Source organism: Caretta caretta, chromosome 2 (genome assembly GCF_965140235.1).
Source record: "Caretta caretta isolate rCarCar2 chromosome 2, rCarCar1.hap1, whole genome shotgun sequence".
NCBI classification, from domain to species: Eukaryota; Metazoa; Chordata; order Testudines; family Cheloniidae; genus Caretta; species Caretta caretta.
Window position 1 is genome coordinate 195,762,306 of NC_134207.1, and position 27,504 is coordinate 195,789,809.

The following is a 27,504-nucleotide window of genomic DNA, read 5'->3' on the forward strand; positions in this document are numbered from 1 at the left end:
TTTTGCTTCAGATATACAATTAGATGGTATTACGCTAATTCTGTAACTACACAATAATCAATCAGAAATTACACTGAAAAACAAAACAAGGAAATTTGCACAGCAAGAGGTACAATAAAAAGAATATGAAAGGTTTTGTGACAAACCCATGAATGGAAATAATTTCAGGGTGATGGTTAAACCTCCATTTGATGTAATATTCATTAATTGTTGTGTCTTGTGACTATTATTATAAAGCACCATTTGAGCAATGGAGTTGTGAACTGATAAGTACTGCAGCCAATCAAACTCACATATGTAAATATTTATGCACCCTGACCAAAAAGAAAAAAAATATTATGGTCTGTCTGTTTACTCTGGATGAGCCCTTTGAAGGGAATAATTTCCCTTTGCATTATGGCAATGTTTTACACATATCTCAACATAAAGCTCGTTTTAAAGCATTCAAAGAAAACATGATCTTGGTAACTGGGACCTGATCATAAAATATTATTGCAAATGTGGTCTTGGAAAAACACTAATGCCAATGAAGATGTTAAAGCCTTTAATGGAAACCCTGTAACTTGAGTTGGTTGAAATTTTTCAAATATTTTTTTCATCAAAAATTATCTTTTTTTTTTTTTTAAATGGGAAACTCCCCTTGCATCCCTCCCCCCATTTTTTTAACAGTGTTTTTCCCTGTGCTTTGATCCTGCAAGGATCTCTGTGGGAGGAGGACTCCTGTATCCATATAGATCCCGCAGTGGGTGAAAATGCAAACATTCCAGAACAGGATTAGATGATTGCTGAGGAGCAGCCAGCAGCAGGAGGAGGTAATCTCATCTTTACTGCCATCAGAACGGATTCAGTTGTTTAGTTTGTTACATTCACCATTATGATTACAGCTATTTAGATTCCGTCAAAGAGAGTTGTTTCCCAGGTGCTTCTCCCAGCCACTGGTCAGGTGGCCAGATATCCCCCCTCAAGTGGCAACAGCTGCTGGCTTGGGAATGTAGTCCAATAAATGCCCTTTTCATCCCCAAATTAAATTTGAAATAAGAGATTGTGATGATTTCCTAAACAGGGTGCGGGTGTGAGATAGCAGCGGTACATAAAACAAAGACAGCACCTGCCTTTGTAACTACCTGCTCTCTAACCCTTACCACTGTAGGATTGTCCTTTGATAGGAACTCTTTTTCTCAGTGTCTCTTTCTGGGAATTGGCCCTTTAAATCCGGCATGCAGCAAGAGCTGGAGCCTTAAAGTGGCCATTTTAGGGCTGGTCTTCCAGGTGGTGAGAGTTCTTAACTCCTCTTTTGCTTTTGCTCTCTGATTCCTGAGGACAGCACATTTTGCTTCATGCATTGAGGCACTGTCAGAAAGGCACAGAGGTGAGACTTGGAGAATGAAAGGAAAAGGGGCTCAAGGCTGGCACAAAGATGGAGCAATTTTTTGCAGTTTTGCCAGTCTCCATGGCATCATTTGTTAGCCTACTACATTTATGGCGTCTGTTCTGGCAGAGGTTTTAATATAGCTAATAACCAATTTTTGCGCAGAACCATGTAACCACGAGTGCAGTACTGGAGTAAAGAGTACTGTTGTTTACTGTGTCCTTATATTTAATATATTCCATATACAATATTTGGAACTGAAATCTTTGTATGAAACATTGTGTGTTTTTACAGGAGGCTTTTGCTTTTTATTTTATTGGGGGAAGGATGGTTGACCATTTTTGCTAGTTCCTGATGGGTGTAAGAGCTGTGCTAATCTGCACTTCTGTATTATTTTATATTATTCTTAGGAGAGAAATCAATCATGTTCGCCTCAGGAAAAGTGGGCAATTAATTTTACAGCTGAATGCTTGTGGAGAGTGTGGGTCAGGTGGCTGTGCCTATCTTTGTTTCAATTCCTTTCCTTTATGTGCTCCCTATCTCATTCATAATTGGAATGAATTAATTTTATAATGGGAATGACTCCTCTAGCAATCCTAATGACCTGCTTTCCTGACTGAGCCACAAACCTTGGTGAACAACCTGCAAACATTTGGGATTCTGTTTGTCTAGACTTAAAAGTATGAATTATATTGTTAAATAGCTGAGTGAATTGTCAGCCACTGGCAATCAGGATGAAATTACATCATTTGGGAGTTGCGTGCAGTGCTTTGATCGAGCTGGCCATTTTTCTGGATTTTGTTTGCTGGTTTAACTTTTTGTATTCAGCTCTATGGTGAACTATCCTAACCTGTATTAAATACCAGTTCTGGGGGTATTTGCCACTACACCATTAAATAGCAGCATCTTCCAGTGAGAAACAGATACATCAAAATAAATACGGGTGGCACTTTTCATCAGGAAAAGCTCTAGATAACAAAAGGCTGGATTCATACCGGCTTTAATGCCATTGACTTCAGAGGTGATATAGCAGGGATGAATTGGACCCAAGACGTGGCACTCAGATAACAATGATATATCTGCTGCTTTCAGCCTAAACCCCTAATCCTGCACCTTCAAGCAGAGCTGTGCAGGGGGTGAACGCAGAGTGCAGTCGCTGCTCTCCAGATATGCCTCCTACCGAGGATTGGGCCCAGCAACACCCCTGGCCAGCCTTACCATTGAGGGCTACTACCTTAGGCTTCCCCATTATGCAAACTTGCTTCCTGCAAGCAGCACCGTAAAGCAGCAAAGAAAGTTCAGGCAGGGTCCATACTAGACTAGTTTAACGTGTTTTTTTAAAAGAAGAGATTACAGCTGAACAAATAATTTCTTACAGAATTAGTGGCAGCAACACATCCAGTTCTGCGGACAGTTGTACTTAGTTACATGTTGCCTGTTTGTCTACCTGGGAACAGAGTAAGCTTTTCTCAAATTTATTTGTGATGCAGTTGGGTGGCGTGTGCTTTCTGGGCTTGAGCCTGCAATAGACTGCACAGCCTCGCCTCAGTCACTTATGCCAATTGTGACATGCGTGAGCAGTTCTCACAGTTGAGCATGGCCTTAAGCACTGTGAGGATTGCGCCCCTTCCTCTCCACCCCCTTAGCCATCACGCTCATGAAACTCGCTTACATAAACATTTGCCCAAAGAGGCCAGAAAGGGGTCAAGAACAAGGCCCAGTGCATTCATGACCCATGTAGAAAGTTTAGTACAGTACTTGTTGTTAGTGACACCTGCAAAGGAAGCATCCTTAATTATTCTTCAATATGCAGTGTTTTATCACAACTGAAACCTCAGACAGAGGAGTGGGGCCAGGACCACCTTTGCCTTGTCAGCCCCCTGATGCTGGGTCCAGGCACAGGCTGCTCAAAGTTGTGTTAGGAGTCTGCTCTCCCCAAGCCTCAATGCCACCTTCCCAGCCTACCTCCTGAGTTGCAGTGAGTACAGCTCAGTGGCTGGGCCATGCATTATTATTGACTACTTGTTTTCTACTAGCCATAGAGCCCTAAAAAAGACTTAAGACCCCCACTGTGCTAGGTGCTGTACAAACCAGTAACACAGACAATTTTTTGCAATTCTGTATTCCTTCAACAGCAAACCAAAGGCCCGTGCTTTGTCCTCTACAGGTGAATTCTGTGTGCTTTGTACTTTGGCCTTAAACTGTGATTGCCTGGCTAATTAAGGTTACTAGCAGAAGGGTATTGATGGCAATTTTTAGGCTAACACAAATGGGTGGGGGTTAATTGGCACATATTAAAAGTAGAGTGCTTACTTTCTTTAGAGCTGAATGTTCCTTGAGGTTTTCCCTGGAAAGGTATCCGCTGTGCTTTTTAGTTTGTTTTCACATTGGATTATGCCACAGGCTTTTTGACTTTAAACAGATCTTAGGGGCTGGGCTGCGTGTGTGTGTGTGGGGGGGGTCTAACAGTGTGCCAGTATGTTTTTGTAGGGTTAGAATAGCCTATGAGCTCCTCGACAGGCCACAGCACTGAGCACTCAGAGTCCCTGTTGACCCTGACGTCAAACCACTGAAGTGCCACACAGGGGCTGGAACCTATTTCCCCTCCACCCCCCACCTCACCCCAGGCTACTTTTAATAACTCTGCAGCTCAAAGAGAAACTGTGGCACTCAGTGCCATTTTTTTCCAGGCTCAGGCCTGTCTTCTACCAAAGGGGCATCATTCCCAACTGGGACTGGCAGGCTCAGAGGCCTGACCAGTAGCTGCAATAGCACAGCCCAACTAATCTGGCCTTCCTCTAACCTGGTGCTCAGGCAAGTGTCTTGCTGGGTTACTGCACTATCAGACCAAAACGTAAGGCCTTGCCTGGGATTCAGCCATCAGTTTGAAACTGGGCTAATCCCACCCACGCTGGCAGCAGGTGTGGCTATGCTATTGATGTGGGCGGAGGTTAGCAGTTCGGGGGCAGGTTTAAATTTCCATAGGCTATTCCCCCTGCAGGAGGCTATGATTGTGGCCTGGATAGGCTGGGAGTAGCCATGCGGCCAGCAAAGCAGCTGTGCTCTGAACTTCACCCGCAGGCACCTGGAGTGAAGGGGAGGACTATGAATGATAGCAGCAGCGTGAGGCTTGCTTTCTCTGAGGAAACACGTTTCCCTAGCAAGGTCCCTTCCTCATTCTGGAAAATTTGTCTGGATAAGAAAATCCCAATGGAAAAAAAAGTCTCTAGTTGTTTTATTTGCTCTAATAAACATTTGATTTATACAAAACAAACACGGCATAAAATGAAAATAGGTGCATGAAACATTTGCTAAGGCAGAGTATATATCCACGTTCCTATTTCATACATGATGGACAGGTGACATACTCCTTAGCAGAATAAAAATTTCCCTTTACATGTAGTAGTAAAAATGTCAGTAGTGTCAGGGACTACTGGATGCTGTTCCTTGGCCTCTACCCTGGAGTGAGGAAAAACAGGCCATGCTACAATCTTATGCTACTATCCAGTTTGTGAAAATGGTTCGCTTTTCCTCTCCAGGCAGTTACGGGAATGCATTCTCCACAGCCACCACTAGAGGTCAATGGGCCATAGCTCTACCTAGAGGACACATCAATGCACCATACGGCATTTATAGTAACAACGGTATTGATGTTTGCAGCACAAAGCAGCTAAGCTATATTCCTTTGGGCCGTAGCGCCACCATTCAGCTAAAATAGTCCCCCTATAAAATCCGGCATAGTATTTTCTGAATTCAGTTTTAGTTGTTGACTTTCTGCACCACTCTTTAAATATCTCTATGTAGTTTATTATAAAAGCAGATACAAAAACATTTTAAATAAAATATTTTCACCATAAATCTTAACTTCTATGTGAATAAACATGTTTCCTATTGATTTATAGCGCAGTCTCCTAGAAAAATATCAATGTCGGTCTGACAAAGGCTTTTATAATTGCACAGGACACACCTCTTTCTCTATATATTTATTAATGGAGAATTGTTTTGTTAATTTCAATGGCACATTTTATTCCTCTGTGAGAAGAGCACAGATCACAGAAGACAGAACCCTTAGGAAATACTGAAAGCTTTACTTTAAAGTCCAATATGAGGCCAACTTCAAATCTAACCCTATTGGAAGGCTAAAAGAATGTAAGCAATGTCTGATGGGTGAATTTTGGAATGCACATTTTGCTAGTCATACTGAATAGCTGGGAGCAGCTCTAACTACGGGGTAGGTGCAGTACATGACAATCTTATGTTAGAGTGTTCGATCTGCATGGGAATTCAGAAACCGAGGACACCGACGTTCTTTCCTTTTCATGGAGGATAAGTCCATCAATGGCTATTAGCCAGGATGGACAGTGATGTTATCCTAAGCCTCTGTTTGCCAGAAGCTGGGAATAGGCAAGAGGGGATGGATCACTTGATGGTTACCTGTTCTGTTCATTCCCTCTGGGGCACTGGCATTGGCCACTGCAGGAAGACAGGATACTGGGCTAGATGGTCTGACCTCCCTATAGCTTTTCTTGTGTGTCAAGAAATTAGACATGCTGTGTATAAAAAGTTTTTTTTACTCTTCATGTATTGATATAAAAACAAAGTCCTGCCTTTCATCAGAATGTACAGCAAATGCAAAACATCTGGAGTATTATCAGCCTTGCCTGATTTCATAGGGTAGGGGGAAGGAAATGTGTTCCTCTGATATTTTGCAGCCTGCTAGCATGAAGTGTAAATTCAAAGTAATAAACATATAAGGGAGAATGACCTTTGTATGGAGACACCTGTTAAGAGTCAAAAACACAACCCCTATTTTTTGGAATATTTTGAGGAACATAGTTAAGCATCTGAGTGCACTGGTGACCCACTGAACAATACTTACAAAACCTTTTGAAACCAGCTGCAGAAATGATTGCATAGTTACTGCATAACAAACAGATTCTGAGGCCAAATCTATCTGCTGTGAACAAGCTCTCTAAAATACAGAGCAGCAAGATATGTATAAGTATGTGATTTGAAAGCCTCCTTTCTATTGCCTATTGTTCCTATGCATTTGGTGAGGTGCCTAGCACGTTGTTGCTGGTATCATGAGAGACCTCTCCCTTTGTTTCCTTAATGGGCAGGGTTCTCTTAGGTACTAGTAGTTTCCTGGAAGCACATTTTACTCTCTCCAGAGTATGGCTGTATATATAAGAATAGCTCTTCTGTAGTTATATACAGGCATTAATAAAGTGCAAATATTATTGGCTATTGTCAAATCTTGTTTCCTGAGGAAGTGCTAACACAGCTTAGCCATGACAAGATCTAAGGCAGCCACGGTATGACACCAACTCCCTATTTTTGGTTCCCACAAATTCTTGTCCCTCTCTGGAGACCCCACTTAAAAGGAGTGGCAAGATCCTCAGTACTACAAGAAGCAAGTCCAGGCACTGATCAGGACCTCTTCTTTTTCCAAGCTGCATGAGTTCAGGAGCAACCTCCCTCCTTTACACAAGCCTGAGCTGTTGCTACTTGGTGGTGGTCACAGAGCAGTCTTCTGGGATTTTCTCCTCTGAACAACTTCTTCCTGAGAGTCTGTCCTGGTGCTCAAGCTCATTGAAACGCTCAGCCACGCACTGCGCAGTGAGTCGGGCTTCAGGGTCGTGATCCCAACACTCAATAAGAGTCTCACACACCATCTGGATACCCTGCAACGGGCACAGAAACACCAGCAATGAATTCCTTTACAGGACAGTTAGGTCTCAGGCAATACAGACACTTGTGTGTGAGTAATTTTGTGCAACTTCTTAGGTGAGCAAAGTTACTGGCGTACGTAAGTGTTTACAGAATTGGTCTCATAATCATCTGATGTGAAGTGTAGGGAGAACTCTATATAAAAATACGGCACTGTTTACAGCAGAGTTACTACAGGTTTTGGACCATTACTGTAGAATAAAATACAGTGGACCACTACTGCAGAGTCCAGCAGTGTGTTTCAGAAGTGTGCTATGGTACATGATAACCTCACTATTACTGGTCAGCTGATCATGAAGAGGGTAGTGGGAAATCTGGAGCAAAACTTAAGTATCAGACCCCAGTTCAGGTCCTTGTGGTTTCTTGGCTCTATGTAGAAACAAAAGCCCTGATCTTGCAGACACACATTACTCACAGGTATTTGGGTGTAACTGCAACGCTGCTGCACATGTTTACTGGAAATAAAACCAGCTGTGTCTTAGCAATATCTGTATAAACGAGATATTTGCCAGGAAATTGTGTGCTTTGCTTTCTGACACTGAAGATCATTAAGCAGGATTTATATTAACATTTTTATTGAAAAAATAACACTTCACAATACCACATTAATTATATAATTTCCCTAATTGGTGATGTTGCCTGATGTCAATGTTACTAGCAGAACGTTACTGTCTGTATACAAATAACATTCATTTTCTGCTGGCATTGAAATCACAATCAGTAAATTAAATTAAATATTAAACATTAACTTGGAATCAATAGTGCAACGAGTCCCATTAAGGGGGAAAACATTGCAATATGTAAATCTATTCCAGAATGTTATCCCTATGAATAATGGGTTCATTACCAAAACACAACTGCAGATGAAGAAAATGAGTATGAAGGAGCCATTACAGTAAGAGCAGCTTCTACTGATTTCAAAATTAGTACTAAAGAATTCTGGGGGTAGATCCCCACCTGGGATAAACTGTGATAGCTCCACTCAAGTCAATGCCCTGCTGAATTTTAGGTGGCACCGCATGAAATGTTGAGAGGATTTATAGGGTGGGAACCAAAACTCCTTTTAGTAAAGCTCCTTACCAGTGAGATCAAATCCAGTGCTGTCAATTTCCCTAAATTATCCTTTTGATTAAACCTCACTTATGGCCAGATTGTGCAGAGCCCCTGCAAGTACAGAGACCATGCTCTTCCCCGTCTGCGGTTCTAGGGGGCCTGTTGGATAAGCACCGGCGGGCCGCAATCTCTCCATAATGGTGTCGTGAGGGAGCAGCAACTATCCTGCCCCCTGATTCCACAGGGCAGCAACTAGTGAGAAGCACTCGCCTGTTGCTAGACAAGGGGCAAAGTGTCCTGAGGGTTCTCTAGCAATTGCTCTAAGGTTCATGGGCATCTGCAGCTCTAGTGCTGGCAGCAGAACTGGAGTGTTTCCCTGCTCCTGTTTCTCTGAGACAATCAGGCTGGTTCCTGCCCTCATTTATTTGGCCCTACTTCGTTAGTGACTGGCGACTGTGTTCTTCTGTGAGCAGCTGTCAGTTTATTTCACTGATGTGATCGACAGGCTCAGGACTGGGTTGTCTGCTTCTGTGGTACCAGCCAGAGCAGGCATTGAGAAATATACAGCCTTGCCTGGTTTTCAGACAGTTTCACTCCGGACTTGTCTGTACAGTGCCACAGTCCCGTCTCCCAGGGTGTGAACTATACAGCGCACTCTTTTACTGCACATGTAGATTCCACTGGCTCAAACTACAGGGTACCTAGTTTGCATTGACATAGTCTGGTTTCGAACAGGCCCACGTTAACACACACTAGGCACTTCTGAGTCTGAGCCAGCAGGGTCTATACAAGGCAGTCAGAGCGCTCCACAATTCACACCCCTGTAGTCCAGACTGTGGCAAGTCCCTACTGAGGTTTTGACTGAGATGAGAGGGCTGTGACTAACCATATGTGAGACCAACCATGTTCTTCAGGACCGGTTAAAGCCAACAGAGAGGTTCAGAGCTCACAACTGAAGAGGATTGTTAATGCTTCCATTGCAAAGCCCTGAACGAGCTGAGAGACTGTCCTTCCTCTGTTGCCTTAACCCATCAGATCAGCTGGCGTGCTCTTGCTGATGGTCCCTAGAGAAAAATTCGGAGTCTGACAGCAGTTATTTCTCAGCTGAAGGGAGCCTCATATGGCATTTTCTCCCCTTTGACCCATCGGAGCCTGAACTGGGAGTGCTTTATGGGGCAATATATTCCACTGAGATTTGGCTGATTGATTTGGGTGTGGTTTCTAGTTAATGTGGATCATTTAGGGTAGAGACTGTGTCTCCTGAGGCCACGGGTGCAGTAGAACTTCACTGCCCTGCACTAATGGGGTGGGGTTGGAAGAGGAAAGCCAGTGCTGAGCAATGGGGTGTGTGATGTGGATGGGCAAGGGCAGCGGCACCAGCACCGCCAGCCAATTAAGAAACTCTCACCCTTTTCTTAACAGCTGGTGCAGCCTGTTCAGCCCTCTGGACACCAGGGCACTGGATGAGGGACTGTGTCTGGACTGAATCATCCCTACTCAGGGCAGTGGCTGAATGCCACAGTCTCTTGCATGGCATGTTCTTACCTGATGGTTGAGCCAGGAGCTAGGGATCTCTGGACGCCCTCTATCTCGCAAGACATTGTCCTTCATGCTTTCTACACAAGGGTGCTCTCGTACTTTAGAACCAAATGGGGGCTCGTAGTCTTTCACTTCTGCCAAGGGAATAAGTAAACACAAAGAGACTCAGATGGGTTTGCCTGTTATATTGGTGTCAAGAGCCCTTTACAGAAGTAGGATCAACTGTTTAACTGCCACAGCCCATGATGTACCAGCTGACCAGCTTCAAATAAAGCCACACCTGTGGCTTTTTCTAAAATGTAAGTCTATTTTTTTTCTTTTTCCTGGCAGGCTCATTCTATCCTCATTTGCATTATGCCCCAATAATTACTCACATTAACAGCAATCACCACATCATAGTGACTCTCAACAATTTGGGAGTCTGATCCAGGAGTCCACATTCAGGGAAGAGCTTTGCCTGAGCAGAAACTGCAGGACTGGCCCCTTTGGGCTGACTTAGTTTGCAAATCTAGGGAAAACACTTTGAGGGTGGACATCCAACTGAAATCTGTCTAGGGTTTACCTATGAATGTGACTGGTAAGGATAACAGTTGCTTGAGAAATTCAGAGGTGCAGCTTATTAAGGCAAGAAGCAGTGCTGATAGGTGGAGTACAGGCTTCCCTGGTCACTACAGAGAAATGATCACTGGGAGAAAGTAGTGTACTTTTTTTTCCCTCTCCAAAATATTAATTTAAAAAGGGAGCGGGGGGAGATAGATTCTGCTCTATTGGAACTATGTAGTTGGTCAGAGTCTTTCCACTCTAGTTTTTGTTTGTGTGTTCCATATTTTTGTGTATGTGTGTGTGTGAAGGACTAAGCCCTATGGGACCTTTGGAGAAAATTCAAGAAATCTCTGGGAGTGGCAATATTACAGTAAATGCTGACACAATGTAAAAAACGCTGTGGATTCTTTAGAAACAGATGGAGAATTTACTCCCAGGGACATGCCTAATGACATACTGGTACTGGATAAAGATTTATGAGGTTGGCCTGTTCTATTGCCTATTGTTTCATTCCAGGAGTTAATTGAGGGCACTTTCAAAATGTGACCTATATTAGAAAAACTGAAATGTAATTGACAAGATATTCTAGTGACTGCATTTAGATACCTAGAAGATGCACAAGAAGGAATGGGATGAAGAATAAGGGCATTATAATAATGCTGTAGGATAAATCAATGGTACTGCCTCAGCCGGAATACCGTGCAGCACATCTTGCAGGCTATTTCAAAATTTAAAATTGTTCAGAGAAAGACGACAAGAATGATCCAGGGCCTGGGGAAATTCTTGTATGAAGAGAGATTGAACCATTGGAAACGTTTACGTTAGAAAGGAGACGAATAAGAGGGGACACGATAAAAAGTGCTTCATATAATGAATGGTACAATAGAGAAGGTAGAACATGAACTTGTGTTATGAGACAGGGAGAACAGAAGAATAAGGAGACATTCAATGAAGCTGAAGGGTGGCAAATTCACCGGATAAAGGAAATACTTTTTTATACAATACATAAGTAGTCTGTGGAACTCATTATCACAGGCTGTTGTGGAGGCCAGGAATTTAGCAAGCTTCAAAGAGGAATTTGATATTTATATGGATACCAAAAATATCCAGGGTTACAACGCTTACTGATAATGACAATTTATGGAAGGAATATTAAAGCTCATGCTTCAGAGCTTAAGCCAATCTCTAAATACTGGAGATCAAGATGAGATCTAATGTGGGGGCAGGTTATCCCACATATGCTTATGGTGGGGTGGGGTTCTTACACCTTTCTCTGAAGTGTCTGGTACTGTCCACTGTTTGAATACTAGATCAACTGGACCATACGTCTGATCCAGCATGGCAGTTCCTAAATTCTTAGGAGTTTGTCACTGTCTTTAAGTCTTGAATATAATTAAATAAGCACTCAATTAAGGGCCAGAGTCTTCCAGTCTTGCTCCTGCTGATTAGTACCTTGTTCCACAGACAGTTCCACCAGCAGAGTAAGACTGCTCAACAGGAGTATGGCTAGCAGAATGTAGCCCTTAAAACCAAATGGAAACTGCCATCTTGACAGTCTGAGGCCCATGAGTACAATGCAATGCCTGCACAATGAAAAAGCAGAGACATTCAATTTCCAAAATTAATGAGCAAATCTCATTAAAATCAATATCAGAACCATGCAATACCTTGGAAAGTGTTCTGTTTTGTCATGAATTCTAATAGGATTGGTGTTCCCTGACTCCTGATCTATATGTTACCACTATTTATCATTTGACAATGGCAGTGCCTATGCACCCTGGTCAAAGGATCATGGCCCTATTGCAATATGTACAAACAACACAGAAGACGGTCCCTTTCCCAAGGCGCTTACAGTCCTAGTCAGTCAGGACATGATAGGAGGATAGAACAGACGAAGGCCGGCGGGGGAGGGAGGGAGAGTAGGAGGATGAAACCATTTCCTGCTGGAAAGTATCAATAAAAAGGCAGCCTCATTAAGAGACACCAGCACCATCCACTGTTATGGGGGATATAGTGAGACAGTTGTTTGCAGTGTTGCTGTAGCCATGTTGGTCCCAAGATATAAGAGAAACAAGGTAGGTGAGATAATATCTTTTATTGGACCAACTTCTGTTGGTGGAAGGGACAAGCTTTTGAGCTACACAGACATGGAGGCTCATGGTTCAATGCTGGATACTCTTAATTTTTATTATGTTAGAAGATAGCGAATGGTGCATTTCTCAGGAGGTGATCAAGAGTCTTTTACTTATGATTCAAGTCAAGCTCTATGTGAATGGAAATTCAAATTCAATTAAATATACAAAAACATTTTAACTTTGTTAAAATAAAACTACCTTAAATGTGCTGGATACACAAGAAAAACGTTTCTCATAGACTATCAAAATATGTTTTGCATTTAAAGCTAACTTATTTATTAAGCAAAGGAACTATAATAAAGAATTAAAGGAGAGTAATGCAAATCAGCCTGGGTTTATGGAAAATACATACTGTCAGACTAACTTGATATCTTTTTTGATGCGATAATAAGTTTGGATAATGTAATATACCTAGACTTCTGTACAGTGTTTGACTTGCTTCCGCATGACATTTTGATTAAAAACTAGAGCAATATAAAATTAACATGGCAGACATTAAATGGATTACAAAATGTCCAATTGATAGGTCTCAAAATGGGGAATTGTCATTGAGTGGGTGTGTTCCAGTGGGGTCTTGCAGGGACTGGTTCTTGGCCCTATGCTATTTAACATTTTTATCAATGATCTGGAAGAAAACATAATATTGTCTCTGATAAAGTTTGCAGGTGACGCAAATTGGGGAATGGTAAATAATGAAGGGGACAGGTCACAAAGAATGTAGGCCATACGTACAGAATGGGGGACTCTATCCCAGAAAACAGTGACTCTTAAAAAGATTTGGGGGGCATGGCGGATCATCAGCTGACCATGAGCTCCCCATGTAAGTCTGTGATCAAAAGAGCTAACAGGGGAATCTCAAATAGGAGCAGAGAGGTTATATGTTTGGAACTGGTATGACTATTGCTGGAATATTGTGTCCAGTTCTGGTGCTCACAATTCTAGAAGGATGTTGATAAATTGGAGAAGGTTCAGAGAAGAGCCACGAGAATGATTAAAGAATTAGAAAACATGCCGTATAGCGATAGAGTCTATCTATTGAGTTTAACAAAGAGGTTAAGAGGTGACTTGATTTCAGTCTATACGTATAGAATCATCGAACATCAGGGTTAGAAGGGATCTCAGGAGGTCATCTAGTCCTGCTCAAAGCAGGACCACTCTCCCGTTTTTGTCCCAGATCCCTAAATGGCCCCCTCAAGGATTGAACTCACAACCCTGGGTTTAGCAGGCCCACGCTCAAACCACTGAGCTATCCCTCCCCCCAAGTAACAACATGGGGTACAAAAATTTAATAATGGGCTCTTCAATCTAGGAGAGAAAGATATAATTCAATTGAATGGCTGGAAATTGAAGCTAGACAAATTCAGACTAGAAATAAGATGAAAACCTATAATAATGAACCTTTGGAATAATTTACCAGTGGTCGTGGTGGATTCTCCATGTTTAAATCAAGACAGGATGTTTTTCTAAAAGATCTGCTCTAGGCATTATTTTGGGGAAGTTCTATGCCCTGTGTTCTAGAGGTCGTCAGACTACATGATCACAATGGTCCCTTCTGGCCTTCCACTCTATGAATCTGTAAAAGCTTGTCCCTTCCACCAACAGAAGTTGGTCCAATAAAAGATATTACGTCTCCCACCTTGTCTCTCTCATAGTGAAACAGTGTCAGGTATTCCTAAAAGCTTGTTTGAATATGTATATGTCCATCACCCTGCTCGTTGTCTGCCCCTCTGTGCAGATCTCAGGAGTCTGGGGCATGGAAGATGATGCAGTGGAGGAGGTGGATTCCCTCCCACTTCGCCCTATCAGAAAGTCCATTGGCGTTAATGAAAGACTCCCATTGGTCTCAGTGGGTTTGGGATGAGGCCTACTGGGAATACAGGGTGAGATTGGGTGTGGTGACCCTCCCCACTGCACAGTGGGATAAATGGGCCCTGTTTATTTAACTGTCATTCTAGTGTTCTGCTATTAATCACTGCGTTTTTTCTTTAACACTTAAATAAAAATGCCCAGCTCTTACAAAACACTCTTCATCAGTCGATCTCAAAGCACTTTAGAAAGGAGGTAAGCATCATTACCCCCATTTTCCAGCTGTGGAAACCGAGGCACAGCGAGTCAGAGTCATCCAGCTGGCCAGGTAGAGCTGGGAATAGAACCCAGATCTTCTGAGTCAGATTTCAGTGCTCTATCCACTAGACAACACTGCCTTCTCACAAATGCTGGCTAGCCTGGTGAAGGAAAAAGCTGATCTACATTCTTCTAATATTTCCCCAGACTGATATTACTTCTCTAGTTTACCCAAACCAAAAGGTTGAATAGACTTTTTTTTTTAAAGGGGAAATTTAGGTAAGATGCCTGTTCTCATAACCAACATTATAAGAACATGCTTCTCTTTGTTAAGCTAAACAGCTTGAGCTCCTTGAGTCTATCCCTATAAGGCAAGTTTTCTAAAAGTCTTGTGACTCTTCTCTGAGCCCTCTCCAATTTATCAACATCCATCTAGAATTGTAGGCACCAGAACTGGACACAATATTCCAGCAGTGATCATACCAGTGCCAAATACAGAGGATTGCATTAGCACTTTTGGCCACAACACTGGGAGCTCATGATAATCCAATCTGACCTGCAGATCTTTTTCAGAATCACTGCTTCTCAGAATAGAGTGCCCATCCTGTAAGCATGGCCTGCATGCTTTGTTCCCAGATGTATACATTTATATCTTAGCCCTGCTGCATCGCTGACCATGAGCCACCCGTGGTAAGCCCACACCCCAACCCTCTACCCCAGCCCTGAACCAACACCCCCAAAGCCCTCACCCCCTCCTGCACCCCAACCCCCTGCCTCAACCCGCCGCCCCCTCCTGCACGCCAAATCCCTCATCCCAAACCCCCCAGCCAGGACCCACCTCCTGCACCCCAAACCCCTCATCCCTGGCCCCAGTCCAGAGCCTGCACCTCCAGCCTAGAGCCCGTACCCCCTGCCACACCCCAACCCGCAGCCTTCTCCCACATTCCAAATCCCTCGGTCCCAAAATCCCTCTGTTTCAACCAAAGTTGTGGTGCTGCTTCGGAGCCAACCTCCTCCCCAGGCAATGTAATATTTCTTGAGTACCCCAAGCAATGTCAGCCATGCGCCGGGGTGTCTCTCTCTCCTCCCCACTTCCTCATATTGTATTTGAGAAGAGTTGCACCTGAGCCCTCCCCCCGCCCCGACCAGTGGCAGCTCCATTCCTAAACACAGATGCTTTCAATTTCTTTCTAGAAGGCTGGCAGAGAAACTGCACTTGCTGTTCTCGCGCCAAAGGCAAGACTTTGGGAGGAAAATTATATTTTTTGCAACATGCAGCATCTGGTGCCCAGCTGTTGGGCTGATTGAAATACCAAATACCATATCGGTGGAGTGGGGTAGTTGGTTCTTCCAAAAGCAGTGTTGCTGGGTTTCTAAATATGCCCTCTAAGTTATATGCCAGTGAAAAATCAGACAAACATTATCTACATCTCTGCCTTCCCCCTCTCCCCCTTGTGCTTCTCCAGATTTAGCACAACAAAACAACAACACTGAACAGCAGGGCCTTTGCACAAAACTGAGACCTACCTGCACCACTCTTTACAGTGAGATGCTGCTGCAGCTTCCCAGTACAGATGCAACTGCTGCGTTTTTAAAAAACAAACAAAGGCTGCCTAGAAAGGATTCACATCCTAAAGAGACTGTGTGTGACAAAACTTCTGCAGTGAAAGGCCCTGCCATACAGCACCTCCCACACTACGCAATCCTCCACACCCACAAAAACATTCTCCAGAGAAATACAGAGTTCCCTTTGATAAAGCAACTGCCATTCAACTGGGTCAAGGTACAATAACTATTAGGCCCACCTGCTTCCCCAGAAAGTCGTTAGCATAACTGTCGGGACCTTACACTGATTCCTCCTGCTTTTGAAACTCTCATACACTTTCCATAGGGACAGGAATACTGAAACTGTAATCATGTCTTTGCCGGAGAGAGAGGGAGAGAGAGAACTATTTTGGGTCTCTAAATTCCAAGGGCTCCCCTGGACATCCCAACTATATTCACCAGCATCAGTCACATCAACCTACCAAGGTCAAAATTAGGGGTACTTCCTCTCTTGTTGGATTGTGTATCCCATATATGAGAAAGAATGTATTCCTCATGCACCAAAGAAGTTGTGCTGGTAGGAAAGGAACTACTTGTGATGGTGGCAGAAGGTATCAGCGAGAGAGATGGGGGAAAGATAATCATGAACGCTGTCAGGTAATCTGCCAGTTGGGTGCCAGGGTGTCTGAGGCAAGAGATGATCTTTTAGAGACACATGAGAAAACCCACTGACTATGCTACTGCTCTCTGTGAAGAGGGACCCGGGGCGCAGAGGGATAGGAGGGGGAGCGCCAGCTCCAGGCTGGGAAGGGGTATCCACATAGGTTCTACTGCCAGTCCTAGGGCAGTTCCTCAGTGGCTGGTGTCCAGTGCCCCATGTCCCAGCCCCGTTGGCGGCTGGTGCAGTGTGTGCGGACAACCTCCTGCCTAGGTGCAGGTGACCTGTCCAGTCCCCTCACCCCATCTCAGCAACTGGCGTTTGTGCTTCTGTCCCTCCCTAGGGCCAGATGTCTTTGCTGGGACCCATGGTGGCTGGTCATTAAAGTCATTGGGCCAGAGAGGAAAAGCAAGAATGACTCTACAGTTCAGTGGTTAGGTCCTGGGCCTAGGAAGTGGGAGATCCTGGGTCCAGTCCCCCTGCTCCAATGAGTCTTTCATTCTTTATCCACAGTGGAACAGCTTCAACAGGAGAGACTGAGGGAGGTCCTCTGCAGGCTATGCCATAGCCTAGTTGTTAGAGCATTCTCCCGAGAGGCAGGAGACCCTGCTCTGTTCAAATGCTTTCTCCCCTTTAGGCGGAGCAGGGAATTGAACCTGGGTCTCCCACATCCTAGGCAAACACTCTAGCCACTTGATTAGAAGTAATAAGGTTGGCGGCACCACCAGCAGCTGCTGCTGCCACCTGTGGCATGCGGCAGGCTCCTAACTCCTTGTTACAAGAAACAATTGAGGTGCCTAAGCCATCTGACTCCAAGAGAGCTATTCCCCATCTCTTTGGCATCTCCTACTGGCTAGCTTAGGTGTCTCCCCACCTAGCGTGCACTGGTTGTTGTGGATCCCATTCTTAGGCACCTCTCTCTCCCTATGTGGTGGATAGGGACCCTAGGCACCTAACTCAGGCTTTGTGGATCGCAGTGTGGTGCTAGTTTTCTAGTTGCCTGAAAGGGCTTGCAACACTCAGTGTCCCAGTGTTTGAATCCCTTGGGCCCAAGTTCTGGGAGTTATACTTCAATTATTAGGACAGAAGCTTAAGGCTTGGCTCTATCCCTTGTGACTAAAAGGTCACTCCAGATCGAGAACAGTAAAATCTTTATGTCACACCATCATGTTGTAGAATTACACTTCCTGGGAAAATGACTGAAATCAGGAAATAAACAAGTTCAAGAAGTCTGTTTTTGGAGACAAGCAGTGATTGAGGGGTAGGATGAAAAAAAGAAAACCAGGAAATGGGGTTAAGATCCATCAAGAAAGAGCAGGGATGTTGGGCCAGATAAGAAATGTTAGGAAAAGGAAAAGCTTATGTGCTTATTCTAAAGGTTATAATGGGTCACTCTCTTCTAGCTGACAAGCTGATCATTTTTCTTCCTTATGAAACTATACTCATATCCTCTTTTAAGCAGCTGCCTTGTGAGCAGAGCTTCAGTGAGGCTTGCTTTCACCACAAACACCACTCCACTGTACTCAGCAAATATCAACAGGAAAGGACCTCAGGCATCAGCAAAAGGATGAAAGATTCCTGAACAAACAGCTCCCATATATATAAACAACAGTGAGTTGCTAAATGAAAGAAACAGAGAGTGTTCAAGAGACAGAGCAAAGATTCTGTATTTCTGCTTTTAAAATTCATCATTGTTGTTTATGAAATACAAATTAAAAAGGGCGAGTGGCATCAATAAATGGCCTGTATTTATATATGCACAGCACCATAAGAGTTAAATTAGGATGGGCTTGTCTTTAAAGATGCAAGCTTGAGGTTAAATTATAGAACCACAAAATGTTTGTCAAGCGATACTTCCTTGAAGTATTGGAATAGTTTTTGGATTTTTTTTTTTTTTAATGCTTTGAGCCATTGCATATTTGCTTTGCAGGTTTCCTCACATAGTTGTTCCAGGGGCGAATCCATTACCCAGAGCCCAGGCCACACTGCAGAACTGCCTGCTCAGCAGATACATAGAGAGGCTAGAGTGGAGGAATGCTCCTCCAACCTCCAACCAGAGGTGAAAGTAAGCCAGTACGCCCCAGTATGGCGTACCGGCAAGACCCGGTGCACTGTACTGGGGCAGCCCAGCTTCCCCAGGGGGCAATTTAAAGGGCCTGGGGCTCCCAGCTGCTGGAGCCCCAGGCCCTTTAAATTGCCTCCAGAGCCCCACTGCTGGAGCCCTGGGGTAGCGGCTGCACGGCTCCAGCAGCTATTTAAAGGGCCTGGGGCTCCCCTGCTTCTACCACCCGGGCCCTTTAAATAGCCACTGGAGCCCCACCGCCGCTACTCCAGGGCTCCGGCGGCTATTTAAAGGACCGGGGCGGTAGAAGCAGGGGAGCTGCGGGCCCTTTAAATAGCCTCCGGAGCCCTGGAGTAGTGGCGGTGGGGGTAGCGTGGGGTCCAGGGGCTATTTAAAGGGCCAGGGCTCCAGCTGCCTCTGCTGCCCCGGTCCTTTAAATAGCCACTGGAGCCCCACCGCTTCCCCAGGGCTCCGGCGGCTATTGAAAGGGCCAGGGCGGTAGAAGAGGGGAGCCTCGGGCTACTGCTGCTACCCCCATGGGGGGGCAACCTTACAGGGTGGTCTGTGGCTCCCTCTGACCCCTGCAACCCCGCCCCTTCTGCCCTAGGCCCCGCCTCTTCCAGGGGCCAGAGCTGGCCCCAGAGTACCGGTAAGTCACTCGACTTACTTTCACCCCTGCCTCCAACCATGATGCAGCTGTGAAGAGACCGTTCCAGCTCAATAGTAGAGAAGTCTTCACGGACAAGAGGACCCATGAAGCAGCAGATCTGCAGCCTGATCGTGTCTCCCTCCCATTCATTCATCTGCACATTGCCGAGCAGGAATCCCCACATTGTGAAACTCTGCACCTTGCTAGATTGTCCCCTCTCTGTGCAGTCCCTTGAAATACTACTGCTCTGGTTCTGCTGGACAAGGAGACCCCATAGTTTTGGAAGAAGTGACAAAATTTGCTTCCTAATGCATATTTGCCATGATATCTGTCAAAGTTATCTGCAACACCTCTGTTACTCAGTCCTTCTGTGCAAGTGTCAATGTACCAAACTGGGCGGAAGCTTTAGGATGGACACAAATGTTCCATAATGCTATGTATGATGATGACACCAGCACATTTTACTTGTAACTTAGACCAGAGGGGAGACAAAGCCAAGGCCCTGTGTACGTCATAGCACATTGCATATAAATTCTGTGGCCAGGCTCCTGGTTTCTATGCCATACATAGCTTCATACTGAAAATTTTGGGGCAGCTTTAGGTATATCAGAAATGGAGATTTAGTTTTAATGAACTACAGCTGAAAATGAATAACACAGTAGACATTCTTTGTGATATTTATTTTGATGTTACATTCAGTTTATTTTACTCTGTCCCTACATCTTCAATATCCCTTTGTTTTTTATACTTACAATGTGTTACTGTATTATAGAAGTTGTCAGGAGTGCAGTTGAGCTTTTGGCACCCATCTAAGGTACGGGAGAAAGATTAGGACTTAGGGATTTACCCAGGGAAGTTTCTGCTAAAATGATCAGTCATAAATAGGTTTCAGAGTTAACACTCCAGGGAGGTGGGGGGGCAGTTTACAGACCTATTGCTTCAGACTGTATTGTATATAGAATAAGCTCAGAAGAAAAACTATTAAAGAGGCATACAATGCCCAGGGGCTGCTGGATAATTCCTACAACAATTAAAGAGATAAAAATTGTCACGGTCATTCAAGCATATCGAGCCAAAACATTCCTTTAATAATAAAACCCCATCGCACGTACCTCCAACACCATTACAACGAGAAGTCATTTCCCACAGGACCAAAGCCATAGAATACACATCCGTTTGCTTGAAGGATTCAATGTTGTCCAAATTCATCCTGGATTCCAGAACTTCAGGGGCCATGTATCTCGCTGTGCCAACCTGTAGCCAGGTATAAAAGGAACAGCTCAAGCATGGAAACTGTAGTTCACGTTTTCCATTCTATTGTAGTTTTGTTTCCATTTCAACCACAGCTACATTATTTGATTTTTAATAAGGAATACGGACCAAGTTCTTTGTTGCTCAGAGAATTTGGCATTATACAGACCACCAATCTTCTTGCATCCCTGTGAAGGAGTAATCTAAGGTTCTAAAAAAATCCAATAGTGGCTTTTCATTGTGGGATTTCACCAATGACTTTTCCTTTTTGTTCTTTGAATGTTTAAAGAGGTAAGCCCGATTACTCAAGAGTTAAAATTTTTTCCATACATCCAGTGCCTTTCTGTGGGTTTCAAATGAATATGAAATATATTACATTCATTCTCACTGGATGTTATGACGCTAGCTGTTCCCTTTGCTGATGATGGCACGGTTTAAAAAGCAAAGTATAAAAGATATGCAAATATTTAATGTAGAATCAGGTATCTGAATCAAAAACAGAACCTGAGGCTTTGTTTGAAAACCCCATATCATAAATTTTATACGTGTCTAACAATTTTCAGCTTTCTTCAGCTTTGGCATTGCTTGGATTGTGACCATGGTATGCAGATGGCAAAATATTGATTATAGCTTTTATCAGAGGGGAGGACTTTGGAGGTAATTCTTAGATATCTCAAGAGTTACTTGCAAATTACAAATTCTCCATTGATTAGATATCTAAAATCTACCCTGAAAAGCCCTAAACATATTAAGGGCCTGATCTTGTAAAGACAATCTCCAGTGGGACTACTCACATGCTTAAGCATGTGGGTAAGTATGCAGGATTGGGACCTAAATTAGCTATTTGAAGACTGACATACAGCTGTACTGTTCAGAGGTGGGACAGTTTTACATGACACAACCAATCTTGAAACCTGTGCAGTGGGGCTGCTCAACGTTATTTCAAACAGTGATTTAATATAAAATTAGACTGTAATATTGGAGGGCATTACCCTGCACACTGCAGACTTAATTCTCTGTTGCCCTTCAATGTATGTAGCCATTTATACCACTGCTCTGTGCCATTCTGATCTGGCAGCACTTCAGACCCACTTGTCACCAGTGCAGATGACTACACAAGGGTGCACGGCAGTGGAGAATCAGGCCCTATAACTTAACTGTACCACCTAACATGTAGATGAAATAAAAAACTTCAATTCACATAAAACCAACCACATTTCCTTACTGTTTAACATTTATCCCCCACTCCCCAACCCCACTGTTTACTGTCCTTTGTCTAAATTTCAGTTCTAAACAATCTGAGTCAGGGACTGTCTTTCTATGTCTGTGCAGCACCTAGTGCACCGTGAGAGCTACTGGAATACAAATAATAAACTCAATCTAATTATTTCAAAAATCCTATATGTCAGTAATGTTTGTTAAAGAACACAAGGAAGGCATGTTGGCAGAGAAAGCAGAAGTGAAGGCAATGGTTGTTAACCAATCTGCTCACTAAAACTCTCCCTCCTTTGAGTGGGAGTATGCCTGCCCACAGCTGACATATAATTAAGGCTAGTTTATGTCATGGAGGTCATGGAAATTACGGAATCCCTGACTTAAAGAGACCTCCACGACATTCTCTGCCTCAGCCCCAGGGGCTGTGGGACTCTGGAGCTGGCAGCTACCGGGGCCCTGGCAGGGTTCCAGCGACAGGTGACAGCAGTGACAGGGGCCCTTGCAAGGTTCCAGCGACAAGTGACAGACTTCTGAGGGGACCCTCCTCGGGGTTCCAGCGATGCATGGCAGGGGGACACCTCGGGTGAGCAGCCGGGGGTATCCCATTTTGTCTTTGGGAAATATGGTCACTCTGTAGCTTCCAGCTGCCCTGGGCAGAGGGGGAACCCCACAGCTCCAAGCCACTGCGGTGGCAAGGGAAACCATGGAGCTGCAGTGGCAAAAGTCACAGACAGGTCACAGCTTCTGTGAACTTTTGTTTACTGCCCGTGACCTGTCCGTGACTTTTACTAAAAATATCCATGACAAAATCTTAGCCTTACATATAATGAATATACCTTTATTTTGTGAAAACTGCTTTTCTTTTCAATTCTTTCCTATACAGAACTTCAAAGATGGTGCTGACATTAACACCAGAGGAAGGCTCAGAATCAAGTGTTGTCAGTAAACCTCTTTTGTCTCCAAATATTGCCTACAGGTAATAGGTGGACTGAAAATGGAATATAAAGACTATAGAGGAGAAAGATGGTTTCTAAGGTCATTGGTATTATATATATTCAATAATAGTTAAATCCATGCTATAGAGCTGGTGGCTGGTTAGATGAGAATTAAATCTGCTGTAGGTTCACCACACTTACAATGACTTTGCAAAGTACACTTCGCCTCAAACATTACATCCTAGAGCTGGTCAGAAAATGGGAAATATTTTCCACAAGAAGTTTAGAACGAAACAAAAATCTTTTCCTGAATGGAAAATTTTGGCCAACTCTATCACAAACCTTTAAAAATTGGACTTTCTGGTAGGAAAGGTCTGAGTCTATGGATGAAATTCAGAGGTGATGTGTCCAGTGGTGTAGTGTCCTTACAAACATACACATTATCTTACTTTCACTGAGATTCCCTTATACTTCCCATACATTGACATATAATGAATACAACTTTCTTTTGTGAAAACTGGTTTACTTTTCAATTCTTTCCTATGCAGAACTTCTAAGGTGGTGCTGACATTAACACCAGAGGAAGGCTCAGAATCAAGTGTTGTCAGTAAACCACTTTAATATCCACTTTGTTGCGGTGTAAGGGAGTCTATGTCAAGAAGCAGGAAGAAGTAGGGGGGATCTACTTTATAGTATCTTATACCTTCTCTTCTTATCTCTTCTCAGTGTGTGAATGACACCAACTCAGAGTCCTTTACACATAAGCAGAGTGGAGGTTAAGTAGGTCTAAGGGACACAAAGTGTAAGGGGCTCTGAGTTACACCACATTACACATCACTTCCGAATGTGGCCCTATTGGGTAAATTCTGCTGTCAATTATGCCAGTGTAAAGATGATACAACACGACTGAATTCAGTAGGCTTACTCTAGTTTTGCTCTAGTATAAAAAGGAGTGGAATTTGATTCTATGTGTAGATTTTTTTGTTTTGAGATCACTCCTCCCAGCTTTGAATAATAACCCCAATCCTACTGAAGAAAATGCTTAAATGCCCATTGATATAAATAGGATCAGGACTGTTATATATTGACTTTAAGGGACAGATCCTCAGCTGGTGTAAAGCAGCCAAACTCCCTTAACTCGTATGGAGCTATGCTGATTGACTCTGAATACTCTCTAGCCAAGAAAGAAAATGGTCCCATACAAAGTAAAATTATAGTGTGAATGAGTACACTTTTCCTTTGCCCAAGCATACAACCTGTGGAGCATAAACTGTTGAAAGACATAATTATATGTAGGACCTACATTAGGACCTAATCTATTTGATACACAGAGTCCATTTACAATGAAGGAAAATTCACAATAACAACGGATATTTACAAAAGCACTTATATAACCTCACCTTCAAAATACTCTACAAACCATTAAGTAATCCTCCAACCCATGTGAAGTAAATAAGAATTTACTTCCATGTGAAGTAAATAAGAATTTACTTCCATGTGAAGTAAATAAGAATTATCCATATTACACAGTCATAAATAACTGTGGAATTATAGCACTTGGGCAATTTCATATTTGCCTGCATTTGGAGAATGGATGATTTAACTGGGAATTGGTCCTGCTTCGAGCAGGGGGTTGGACTAGATGACCTTCTGGGGTCCCTTCCAACCCTTATATTCTATGATTCTATGAAATTACCATAATCCTAAAAAGGTTTCTCAATGGTGTTTTAAAGTTATAGCTATCGATTGATCTCTGGGACAGGTTCTGATCTTATTTACACTGGTGTAAATCATAAGTAACTTCACTGAAGTTTATGGAGTTTCATCACATAAAACTATTTTAAGATCAGAATCAGGAATTGTGGCACAAGATTTCAAGAATTTAAAACACACCTTCCTAATATTTTTTGCAGCAGCCCAAACAGTAGCCAAGTAACCCATATGCACTTCAGGGTAAGTTCACATAGGATGATTGTACTGTATGTGCATAGAATACTTGATCATTACAAAACTGCCATATGGCATTACTCACACTACTTCCTTTATGTCCATATTTGAGCCTCTTTATTTATGAGTGCTGTCATTTATTTCTAATAATTATTTAATAGCTATCATAGCAGTCATTTTTCCTCCTGTCCCAGGAAGTGACTCAGACTGACACACCAACATACACAATATAAGCTACTCTTTAACATTTTAACTTACCTGCCCACTGTTAGCCAGATCGTCCACAGACAGAGTAGGATCAAGCCTCAGAGATAACCCAAAGTCACAGAGGCAGCAGGTTAGATCATTTTTCACTAGGATATTGGAGCTCTTTAGGTCTCTGTGCACAATGGGCGTTTTGGGTCGACCACAAGGCGTGTGGTCACTATGCAGGTGGGCAATCCCTCGGGCCAAAGACCCACCTAGCTTCCATAGGTCTTCCCAGCTGATGATGTGTCGTGTGAGATATTCCTGCAAGTTCCCTCTAGCATGGAAGGCGGTGATCAACCAGTATTGTTTCCCTAGCTCTGTCTTACGCTCTTCTGCTGTCAGGAACTGGAGGATGTTCTCGTGCTTGAGGTTTATATCTGAAAAAATGTCTTTCTCCGTCTTCCAGGAGGCATACTCTTCATAGGGGAAGATCTTGACAGCCACGGTTTCAAACTGCTCAGATGTGTTTTGCTTCAGCTTGGCCTTGTACACTTCAGCAAATCTGCCTTTGCCCACGAGGGTGTCTAGCTCGATGGGCAGCAGTTCGGTGTTGTGGTTGATGTTGTTGGCACAGGTGGAGCTGATGTCTGAGCGGTCGTCATCTATCATAATGGCACAAGCATCACTGCAGTCCTTATGTTTCCTGGGCTTTACATTCTTCTCCCATGCCTTGTTGAGCTTCCTTCTCCTATGAATACGGTAGCCATAAAAGATAATGTTCACAGCAATGGTGATCACGAGTAATGGAATGAGACTTTTAAGCATCACTGTAACAGTGTCATCTGTGTCTGGGGAATCTGCTGGAAGGAAAAGAAAATCCTGGTTCAGATTTACATAGTAGGAGATAATAGGTATGGCACCTGGTAAAGTGCAGTTTAAACATACTAAAATTAGAAATGTGGGTTTTTTTGTTTTTAAAAGAGGACAGGGTGTGAGGAATTTCACAAAGTTCCATCAATTTCCCCCATTTTTAAATTTAAAATTTCCAAATTCAAAGTTTAGTTGAAATTCCAAACATCAAGAACTATCAACCAGCTCCAGTTAAAATAAACAATCATTATGGTTTCTGGGGCAAGTTTATGAGGGACCTACCATTTTATTTGTCTACAGAGTATGATGCATAACCTCCTGCACCGTGTAAATAAATAGCAAATAACGTTAATTTACTATGTTGTTACACCACAATATTTATTTGTAAACAGGGCTCATTTGCTTTACGAACCACCGTGTTTTGGACTGGTACAAAGAAAATATAGTCATTAACATATCTGTTTTTTAAGAGGTCATTTTTCTTATGCATTTTGGATGAATCCTGGCCCTGTTGAAGTAAATGGTAAAACTCACATTGAGGTCAACGAGGCAGAATCTCACCCTTTACCTTTTGGCACCATCTAGCACACTGGAAGCTTATTCTTAATAAATCTATCCATTTAGCAAGTAATGACTTTAAAATATTTCTTTTCTTTTTTAAAAAGTGGACAGGTTCGATCAATGACTGATTTCAGCACCTGTCTCCGAAAGGTTGCCAGTTCACATCCAATAGCTATTGGTAGGGCCCTACCAAATTCATGGTCCATTTTGGTCAATTTCATGGTCATGGGATTTAAAAAATTGTAAACGTCATGATTTCAACTACTGAAATCTGAAATTTAACGGTATTGTAATGGTAGTGGACCCAAAGAGGAGTTGCGGGGAGGGGGGGGGGGGTGTCACAATGTTATTGTATGGGGGGTGCGGTTCTGCTACCCATACGTCTGGCAGCAGCACTGCCTTTGGAGCTGGGCTACTGGAGAGCGGTGGCTGTTGGCCGAGAGCCCAGCTCCGAAAGCAGTGTCCCGCCAGCAGCAGCGCAGAAGTAAAGGGTGGTGATACCACACCACGCCACTCTTACTTCCACACTGCTGCCTGCAGAGCTGGGCCCTCCATCAGCAGCCGCCGCCACTCTCCGGCCGCCCAGCTCTGCAGGCAGCAGTGCGGAAGGGTGGCGTGCTAAGTTCCCTGCAAGCTGCACAGCCATGTGGCCACGCAGCAAGCTATCAAGGGCCACACAGGGTTGCTGTGGCTGGGGAGAGATGCCTCTCACCCAGCCCCGAGCTGCTGAGGCGAGAGAGGGCTGGGGGGAGTTCTCTCTCTCCCTGCCGCAGCCCCAGGGGCAGCCTGCACCCCAGATCCCTCATTCCAGGCCCCACCCCAGAACCGGTACCCCCCCTCACACTCCAACCCTCTGCCCCAGCCCTGAGCCCCCTCCCACACCCCTAACCCCTCATCCCAGGCTCCGCCCCAGAGCCTTCACCCCTAGCCGGAGCCCTCACCCGCTGCACCCAACCCTCTGCCCTAGCCCTGAGCTCCCTCCCATACCCCAAACCACTCATCCCCAGCCCCACCCCAGAGCCTGCATCCCCAGCCAGAGCTCTCATCCCCCACACCCCAACCCTCTGCCCTAGCCCCCTCCTGCACCCCGATCCCCTCGGCCCCACCCCCATCACACATCACCTCCATATTGGTGCACATACCAAAATTCATTCCTCACATGAATGTAAAAAATTAGAGGGAACACTGG

The 27,504-nt window shown here is 43.9% G+C and overlaps 2 protein-coding genes across 4 annotated transcripts in view; one reads left to right on the forward strand and one right to left on the reverse strand.

Annotated features, from left to right (window-relative positions):
- Positions 1-27,504, forward strand: part of GADL1 (glutamate decarboxylase like 1) — a 244,640-nt gene that overhangs the window by 112,852 nt on the left and 104,284 nt on the right. The window lies entirely within an intron of this gene.
- The window catches only part of TGFBR2 (transforming growth factor beta receptor 2), a 79,290-nt gene continuing 56,368 nt past the window's right edge, over positions 4,583-27,504 (reverse strand). For 2 of the 3 annotated variants that reach the window (XM_048838651.2, XM_048838653.2), the window contains 4 exons: positions 24,954-25,744; positions 20,460-20,601; positions 9,698-9,825; positions 4,583-7,053 (listed from right to left, as the gene is read on the reverse strand). In XM_048838651.2, coding sequence (XP_048694608.1) covers positions 6,874-7,053; positions 9,698-9,825; positions 20,460-20,601; positions 24,954-25,744 — 1,241 coding nt within the window. In that variant the 3' untranslated portion in view covers positions 4,583-6,873. The remainder of the gene's footprint in view (positions 7,054-9,697; positions 9,826-20,459; positions 20,602-24,953; positions 25,745-27,504) is intronic. The other variant, XM_048838652.2, reaches the window with a different exon arrangement.